At 33.6% G+C, this 10,285-nt stretch overlaps 1 protein-coding gene across 2 annotated transcripts in view; it reads left to right on the forward strand.

Moving 5' to 3' along the window:
- The window catches only part of Sp4 (Sp4 transcription factor), a 60,260-nt gene extending 50,429 nt beyond the window's left edge, over positions 1-9,831 (forward strand). For both annotated transcript variants that reach the window (XM_005377368.2, XM_005377370.2), the window contains exon 6: positions 7,637-9,831. In XM_005377368.2, coding sequence (XP_005377425.1) covers positions 7,637-7,884 — 248 coding nt within the window. In that variant the 3' untranslated portion in view covers positions 7,885-9,831. The remainder of the gene's footprint in view (positions 1-7,636) is intronic.
- The last annotated feature ends 454 nt before the right edge of the window (positions 9,832-10,285 follow it).

Genomic DNA, 10,285 nt, shown 5'->3' on the forward strand with positions numbered 1-10,285 from the left:
AGTTGTTGATGATTGATGAAAATATTTAAGTGAAAGATTTTAAAAATTTATTATGAGCTGGTAGCTTTCATTTTAAGGCAGTTGGGTGGGGCAGTATGTTACATGGGAAGATGCCTAATATCTGTGGGACTCCATTTCTTTAAATACAGATCTTCAAATATTTTCCCCCTTGTTTTGATAATAGAAGTATATTCTGTGTAGACTTTAATTTTCTTTAATTTTTTCTGTGTCCCTTTCATCATTTTGAGTCCCAATATTTACAGGTCTCTGCAGAAACAAATCAGTTCTCTTATAGAATATATCCTCTTCTTTGAGAATCCCTTTTCTGGTTTCCACAAATGTAAATGTGGTCTCCACAAATTTGTGGTTTCCACAAATGTAAATATGGTTTCCACAAATGTAAATGTGGTCATTATTTTGTTGACTTCCTTTCCTCCTCTTTTTGTTACTATAGGCTTATCTTTGTTCCACTTTATTGTTATTTTAGTGAGTGTCTCAGTGGGGAGAAGAAATTAACAGGTATGATCACATTACTGTCAATAATGCTGCTGTCATAAACCTTAAAGTTTTACATTTACTTTGCCTGTTAACTGGGAAATATTACAGTTATGTAACTAAGTGAACATTGTCTATAAGGGTGTACATATCAGTGTGTTTGTATATTAATACAGTTTATGAATATTTTGTAGATAAAGTGGTACCTCTGTTCATGAACTGCACTAGTTTTACAATTTGGGGGAATATGGCCCTGTTTCTGTTTTGTGGGGGAAGGTGGCCACAGTTGTGTTTGTGACCCAGTGTGAATGGAAGCAAATTTTGTTGAACACTTTTGAGAACCAAATTGTTTGCAGCCAGAAGCATTTGTGATCCAAGGTACTACTGTATTTTGTTCACTCCCTATTTTACTTGCTATTCATCTACTGAGCAACTGGCAATCTAGGGATAATTTCCGACAATGTTAGAGGGATTCTACGTATTTAAAATACCACTACTTTTCCATTGCCTACAATAGTCCAAAAGAGCTCCTGAACACTTCTGTGTAAAGGAATATGAGTTTTTTCATAATATATGATGTCTTAAAGTGTGCTGTTCAAGAAAAAATTTCATAAAAATTATGTGTTTGTAATTAATCAGTAATTATAAACTTCAATGTAAAGGAAATAGATTGGGAACAAAAGTAGTGTTTTTCACAAGGTAAGGAAAATGGGATCCGAGTAGATGATACCAGGGACTCAGTCAGTTATGTTGACTTTGCCTTTCTTCATATAAATCCTTGAGTGAATATTGCAAGTGCTCTGAACTATTGCCCCACAGTTCACTGTCAGCCAAAATGGATCAAATGGTCTATAACCTGACAGTCCCATTGGTTACACTAAATCTCTGGAGAGAATTCATTTTCTTGAGCGTCTAAATGAAAGGTAAACAATCACAGGCTATTGAGAAGTGAAGTCACAGTTTAGTAACATTGTACAACATGGGTTAGTTGCTCCCTTGTTGTCTTCTGGTGTGACCCTGCAATTGCTGAATGGCAGGTACAGGTAGCAAACACGAGGAGAAAGAATTGGTATCCAACCCAAGTAAGAAGAAGTCCCCAGAGCTTTTAAGACAGTCCCACTTGAAGATTGCACTGCAGTAGTGGCTTCATAGGTACCAAAAAGGCTCAGTAATATTCAGATCTGTGACTAAAGGATCCAGAAAATGGGGTCTTTGTTTACCACTGAGTCTGAGGGGAATCACCACTATTTTTGTCCCATGCTACTTTTACTCTGAAAGTGGTCCTATTAACAGTATGTACGCAGAATAGTACAGGAGACCCCAGAGAAACTGGGCTTGCAGGCAGTAGGAACCGTAAAAAGGGTCCACTGTGGATTAGAAAACACAAAAGGAAGTCTTGGGGAGAGAGATAAAAGCTGATCACTAATTCTATGTGTGGAGCAAATGAAGTTCAGGCCTGAACTCTGAACTGTGCATACATATGTCAGATACAAAAAAAATAAAATGAAGGTCTAAAGAAGTGAACTATTTTATAAACCTAATTTTCATCCTATGCTACGTAGAAAGACAAGACAAGATAGCAAATCCTGGAAAACAATGTTGAAAGTCAAATTCAGTGAAAGCAAGATGAAACATCTATTCTCAACCTTAATGGCTTGGTTGCTTTTACTGCAGTGTGATATCCAGAATGTCCAGGGACAATTCAGAATTACTTAACATACTATGAAACAAGTAAAAATGACATATTTCTCAAAAGAGAAGGCAACATTAGTTAACATTAGGATATGATAATCCAGATTTTCTGATTTAGCAAAAATATTAAATCTGTTACAACCAGGGTTCGTGTACAGAGATGAACATGGTTGAAGTAAATGGAAAAACAGGAATGAGAAATTGAAACTGTAAAAAATAGCTAAATGGGTCAGGCGTGGTGGCGCATACCTGTAATCCCAGCACTCAGGAGGCTGAGGCAGAAGGATCACTGCTAATTTGAGGCCAACCTAATGAGTTGGACTACATAGTGAGTTCAAGGCCAAGCTGAACTTGTGAGATCCTGTCTCAAAAAACAAATGAAAAACCTAGCTATATGGAAAAAAATATAATAGTCAAAGTAAAATTTTCATCATATGCTCAGTAGCCAGAGGAATGTATCATGAGTTTAAAGATTGAGCACTAGAAATTATTAAGTCTAAAAAAGAGGGGAAAAAGGTTGCATGCTTTGTATGATTTCAAAATTCTTTTTAGTTTATTCAGGTGTGTTTCAAAGCCAGAATACTGATTGACCTCAGGTACCTGTGGAATATAGTGAAATATCTAAAATGAGTCATCAGTCTTCCAGAAAGAAAGGAAAAAGAGATTGATGTAGGAAAAATGTGAACATATAATGGCTGAGATTAAAAAATATGTAATAGCTATAAAAAGATACAGTATTTCTCATCTTGGGTATAAATTATAGATTCAGGAAGCTCACTCAATCTCAAAACAGGAACTAAAGAAAACAATGCCCAGATATATCATCATCTGTTAAAAACAAAAGAAAAACAAAAAAATCTTGAAAGGACCCCAAAGAAGATGACACAAACAGGGGAATAAAAATTTGATTTATGGCAAATCTTTCCTTAGAAACAATGGAGGCCAGAAAAAGAAAAGAACTTTTAGCTCAAAATTTTATATCCAGTGAAAATACCCTGAGTAACAACAGCAAAATAAAGATATTTTCAAATGAAAGATTTAGAAAAAGAAATGTCAAGGAAGTTCTTCATCCTAAAAGTAAATCTTACTAAAGAGAGACTTCAAGGAAGGCAGAGCAAACAATAAAAGACTTTAAAGTAAAATGTAATTCTAATATATTAGTCATCCATAAATTATTATAGAATCCATTCTGTGAATTAGAGTATTAAACAATATTCAAATCCAAAAAAGGAGAGAGAGAAAACAAGAGTAAAAAACAGATAATAAGATGATACATTTAACTCTAGTCAAGTCAATATTTATATCAAATATAAATGGTCTAACCATCTAATTAAAAGGGAGCAAATGTCAGATGGCATTTCTTTTTAAAAGAGCTAGCTATATACTATAAACATAAAAGCTTACTTTAAATTATATTCCAGCTGACTATGTATTTAAAGAATACATGAAAACTCATAAAGGAAGACAGTATTCTGGCTTTGAAACACACCTGAATAAACTAAAAAGAATTTCGAAATCATACAAAGCATGTTCTCAGATCATAGTTGTATTAAACTAGAAATCAAATTTAACAAAAATAACTAGTAACTTCCAAACACTTGGAAATTAAACAGCATATTTCTGAACCCCTGGGTCAGGAGGAAATTTAAAGGAAAATTAAAAATATTTTTAACAGAAAATAATATTTAAAAATAATATGTATGTAATGCAGTGCTCAGAGTGAATTGGGGAGTTGTTTGAGACAGGCTCTTTGTAGTTCAAGCTGGCCTTAAACTCACTATGTAGCCCAGGCTGGCCTGGATTTGCTAAGATCTTCCTGCCTCAGCCTCCTGAGTGGTGAGATTACAGGTGTGCGCCACCAAACCCAGCAAGGGTGAATTTTTAATGTTAACTCCCTTTACTGGTTAAAAAAAAGAAAAGTCTTTAGTCCATATTGTGGTAAGCTTTCACATTAGGAAGCTAGAAAATGAAAAGCAAGTTAAATCTAAAAACAGGAAACTGAGAAATAATTGAAAATAAAACAATAGAAAAAAAAAAATGAAAGCAAACTCTGGTTTGCTGAAAAGGTAAAATTGCTAAGTCCTCTTGCCAGACTGGCCACAGAAATTTATCTCTATCAGCAAAGACCATGTAGACATTAAATGACTAGTAAAGGAATGTTATGTATACAATCTACTCCCTAGATTTGTGGATCAACTCCTTAAAAGACAGAAACTACCAAAGCTTAAGAAGAAATAGGTAACATGAATAGCCCTACAGCTTTTGGATAAAATGGGTTTGTAGTTTAAAACTTTCATCAAAGAAAACTGGACCTAAATGATTGCATTTGTTAAGTTATACCAATTAAGGGAGAAATAATATCAGTTATACACAGCCTCTTTCTAAAAATCAATAAAGAAGAAACGTTTCTCAGCCTCTATCATACGAAGCAGGCAGCAGATACATTACTAGGAGTATAGAAAAATGTTGTAGATCAATATCATAAGTCTAGGTGTCAACATTTGCAGCAAAGGATTAGCAAACCAAGTCTAGCAGTACATGAATAGGCTAATGCATCAGAACTAAGTAGAGTTTATTCTAGAAATAAAAGGCTGTTTGAACAATTGAAAATCACTTGAGCAGTAATTCACCATGTAACTAATGGAAAAAGAAAAATATATGATCATTTAAATAGTAAATATTTGGCAAAATACTTAGCCATTTTTATAAATCAGCAAAGTTGAAAAGAACACTGCAAATTCAGTGGCTTTAAAATATTTTACACACCTTTAACATTATCTCATAGTTCATTAGGTCACAAGTCCAGTAGGTTCAGCCGAAGTGTAGTGCTTATGGTATCAGCCAGGCTTCCTTCCTGAAGGCTGTGCAGAAGAACCTGCTTCCAGATTCATTTACATCATCAGTTAAGCTCAGCTGTTGCAGAACTTGGGTCCCCATTCTTTGCTGGCTGTCACCAGGGGCCATTGTTTGCTCTTAGAGGCTGCTCATGTTCTTGTCAGATTTGCCATGTGACCTGCAGCAACTCACGTCAGGGCCCTCTCACTTCTAACCTCTTTGACATCAGCTAAAGGAAGCTGTTTGCTTTGAACAGCTCATGTGATTAGATTGAGCCCGCCCAGGTCAAAATAGTTTTCCTGTGTTAAACTCCATGACCTTAGTTAAATCTCGAAAGTCCCTGTTACTATGTAACATGGTTATAACTTCCAGGGGTTGGAACATGGGCATTTTTGTCTGGACATTCCACCTACCACTGTAACAAATACAAATAGTTTTGATAACTAAAAGCATTAATTATAAAAAGTATTCATGTATTTAGAAGTTATTAAAAGATATTATATATAGTCTTTACATCCTTGAGGTATACTGATCATGCTTACGCTAGGTGCGAAATTTAGAAATTATCTGACACAACAGAAAACAGAACTTCACTGTAGAAAAGGATAAAGAACTGAAATGAATAATTCCTCTAATGAAAGTATAATTGTATTAACATAATTTGCATATTTGAGATTCTTCACTTGATCTTAGCCAAAAAGCTAAGCAGCACATATTTGAGATTCTTGTCAGCTTTAATTGCTTGAAATTAATGGAATACCCACACCACTTAATAGGTAGACAGGCTAGGAAGTCCACACACTAGCCATACTAGCCATGTCACCTTTAGTTCTCATTCATCTTGTGGTTTGCTACTCAGTAGCTAGGAACTATTACTTCTTCGTTTCTTAATTGGGACTTACAACTCTGCAGTACATAGTTGCATTAAACGTCTCAAGAGAATGGGGACTTCTTAAAGTCAGAGACTCACGTGTTCGTTTTTCATATCACCACTTGTGGCACACTGTAGATACTCTGTAGATGTTGGTCAGAAAAACAACTAAGTTTATGAACATCACAACTAATAAATATTTGTTGAGGCCACCGTGTACCAGTTGATCTCCAGCTATGTACAGAATGATCCATGTTCTTTTTAGGTCATCCCCACCTGATTTGATAAATCACAACTTTTATTGCTATAAAATAAAGCAGTGTCTCATTACAGTGTGCCAGTATAGTATAAAAAAGAGCCTAGACTGTAAATCAGGTGCCTTTAATCTTGCTCTAATATTAATAAGTTGTCTGATTCTTTAGCAAATAAAAGGGGAAAACCTGATATGGTTTTCTCTAGGTACTTCATAGATTTTCTCTAGGTACTTCAAAGGCAAGGCTAAGAAGTCAAACAAACTAAATTTTTTTCTTATCCAAGTATCACTGTCAAACTGGAAAAACATCATTTCATCCCCATAAATAAAAATTTCAGAAGGGTAAATCTGCAATACTTAACCATTTGAACATCAGGATGTGCCAATTAACCAAATTTTCATGTGTCTCATCCATTGTATGCAGAAATAAAGTGACCTTTTTTTCTTTTCTAGTTAACATATACAGAGTTCACCATAAAGCTATATATACTCTTCAGGAAAAGAAAAATTCGTGTAAATATTTTAATACTAAATTTATTGAGACATCATGAGATTAATACAAGTTACTTTATCCTCTTTAGTTACAAGACGTGCTCAAAGTAGTGACCATTAGCTTCCAGACATTTATTAGTACAGCAGATTGCCCCTTGGGGTCACCTTGATCATTAAGATTGCTACACATGCAGTTTCTGTAAGGGCCAGCAGTGTAGCGGGTTTTCTGCGATATACAGCATCCTCTAGGGTCCGCCATATGAGGGTAACACCATCTGTTGAAAACACATCATGCTATTTGTCTTTTCTTGAAGTGTATGTACCATTTTTTGGCAGACTCTATAGTTAGTTTTTATTGGAAAACATAAAAGTAATTCCACTAGCACTTACATTTTGTAGAGAGTATATTTAAGGATCACTTTGTATAGCAGAAAATAACGGTTTTAGTCTGTGAGACCTAAAAACTATTTCATTTGAAATGTGGTATGTTCCTGCCTCTCATTATTTTTACCTTGTGAAAACTCACTACACCATTAAATTTTTCATTTAAAACAGTTTGAAGACATCTCATACTTCTGGGGATTAAAACTATGTAACCCAAGTAACAGGTTTAGAGAACAGACATGAGTGTTGAGCATTATATATTGTCATGCCTGATAGAGATCTTTAAAATCATAATGTTGGAAGCCATTGTATTTTTGTGGACACAGAAACTGAGGCCCAGAATGGTTATTTTACCTGCTTGAGCTTTTATTTCTACTCCATAAGAGAAGTAAGTCTTTAACTCCTTTTATTCTCATTCACATGGTTTATCTCTTGTCCTGCACAGCTTATTTGATAGTACTTTGAATAAAGAAAAAAAAAATACTGTGCATCTGATCAAAATACAGAAAAATTTCACACCATGCAAAAATTATAGCATGACCAGAAGAGAAAGTATTAAATACTACAATTTTATTTAAGTAAAATGTGTACAAATTCACCTGTTTTTCTTATAGGTGAAAAGAGATTCGAATGCCCAGAATGTTCTAAAAGATTTATGCGGAGTGATCACCTTTCCAAACATGTCAAAACGCACCAGAATAAGAAAGGAGGTGGGACAGCTCTTGCCATTGTTACCTCGGGGGAACTGGACTCATCGGTTACAGAGGTGCTTGGCTCCCCAAGAATTGTCACCGTCGCAGCCATTTCTCAAGATTCGAACCCAGCAACTCCCAGTGTTTCAACCAACATGGAAGAATTTTGAAAAGCTATTTATAACAGAGACCTCTAGTGCTGCACTTAAGTTTACACACCTTTGAAAATCTGGAAACGGGCTGGTTAAGTGGATTACAGAGTAGGAAATCATGATTTCATTCTTGGCTTCTTTCAAGTATTTCAGGGTTTTGGTTCAACACCTTAAGTGTTGAGATTTTTAAAAATACAAAAAGCAAACTGTTATACTGGAAACAGATAGAAAAGTATTTCCTTCATGGTATAAATTGTAGTTATTTGGAAATATATCACATAACGTTTAAACGGAACCCTCCTCTCTCTTAACATCATGTGTTAATGTGTTTAAAAAGACAGACCTCAGTAGTTTGCAGGCTGGACCTTAATTGGACTTATTTTCTTTGAAAGTACTTTGTTACAAATTCAGTCAATAATAATTTACATATATTTCCTTTACTCTATAGACAGAAAACTGTTAACTGAAGATAAGGATAATACTATATTTCCTCAGCTTGATTTTTGGATAATCAACTCAAAATAGTTTTGGCCGTCTTTTCTAAATATTAGAAATTCTTCAAACATTAAATTAGGTAAGTTCCAACACAATAATCTGAGATGCACCTCAGATCTTTATTACCACTACATTATAGTAGTGTGTATTCAGACAATCAGTGAAATCCAATTACTTTCTCCATTTTGGAGACAAAAGAGGAACTTAGAGCTAAATCTTAGGTTAAATTTTTAGATTGAAAATTTAGGAAAATGGTGGGGGGAAAAATAGTTAAAACACATAATAGCTTCAGAAAGAAAAATGAAGCAACTTAACATGCAATGTTTTAAAGTTAGGACTGATTATATTCCTAACCCTAGGTTGAACCACATTTCATTTTAAATGTTTATATTGGAAATATTTGCATAGATTATAAATCGTTTTGTAGTTTCATATCTGTAAATATGAGTTATGTTGACAATGTGCAAAATTCTTTATGCTTTGACTTGGTAGCCAAAGAAAGAATTATCACACTTTTTCAAGGCCAGCAGAAAATTATATTTTAACTATCTTATAATTTTTGTTTTCCTTTACTAAAAATTGGCCAACCCCATTTTATTTCTAGTCTGTTAGAATGTTAATTAGGAATTTATATGTTTATGCTCTATCAGTAAATGAATTTTCCCTAAACATCTAGGCGGCCTAACAAATGTATAATAGATACAATATTATGAAATAAAAATTATTTTTTGAAAGTCAGAATACTTTTCAGTCAAATAGTTACTAAAGAAAAAACAAAGATATATTTCATTTTTCATGCAAGGATCTTATAGAAAATGGTTGTATTAGGAAAGATGGCCAAAAGTTTCATATGATAAAAATTGGATTATTCTAATAGCTTAAATATTAGTAAAATCTTCATTTCTAGTAAGTATTTACATAGAACCATAAAAGGAAATCAACCATTTGAGAACTAAAATTTTTACCTGTGATTTATTAATATCATTGGTTTGGGAACTGTTTGAAAATAGGTCCATGTTTCCTCATGCATTCTTTATTATTTCAGGACAAGTACTACTCATGCGAATTCGCTTCCAAAATTGTGATGTTTCTTGTATTTTTGATGAAGGAGAAATACTGTAATGATCACTGTTTACACTATGTACACTTTAGGCCAGCCCTTTGTAGCGTTATATAAAACTGAAGGTCTTTTGTGCCTTCAGTTTGTATAAAAAAGCTTTGAGATTAAAGGAAAAAAATTTTTACACTGTGGTTATAAATTTCAAGTTTCTTAAAGCTTTTGTAGACTTGTAACAAAGTCTTTAAATTTTAGTTGAATTTTGTAAATTGTTTTGTATATTTTATTTAATGTACACTTAACAACTGATGTATCTGGCTTTAAAACATCAGAATTAGTTTGTTGTTTTGTTTGGTACAGAGGAATTTGGTAGTGTTAATTTTAATTTTATTACATAGGAGCTGAAACATCAAATATATATTTTATCATTATGCTACACAATCAGTGCTATAAATTTTTTTATGCAAAGAAACTTTCTTAATGTTTTAATCATGTTTCCTCCAAGTGACACTTTTTGTTCTTGTTAATACCAAGTATGAGCACTCTGCATCATTATTCCCTGAACTAGTTTTAACGCAAATCCATGTATGTTCATCAGAAATGGAAGTTACTTTTTAATCAACAATGAGGCCTATTATAAATTTATCAAACTGAATCTGGATAGCTTTATAGCATATAAAATATATTAATTTGTGTTAGCAGGTGCACATTTCACCACTGAAATTAGAAATATTTTGACAGTCTGTTCTGCATACCATTCTGAGTCCACTTTTCTGTCTTACAAGAATCGTAAATTTCAGTGTCCTTTATTTGACTCAGTGGGATATAGCTGTTATAAGTAATAGGGCACAGATGTGCAGTAGAGTC

The sequence above is a fragment of the Chinchilla lanigera genome, unplaced genomic scaffold (genome assembly GCF_000276665.1).
Source record: "Chinchilla lanigera isolate Chin_1 unplaced genomic scaffold, ChiLan1.0 scaffold00009, whole genome shotgun sequence".
Classification (NCBI taxonomy): Eukaryota; Metazoa; Chordata; class Mammalia; order Rodentia; family Chinchillidae; genus Chinchilla; species Chinchilla lanigera.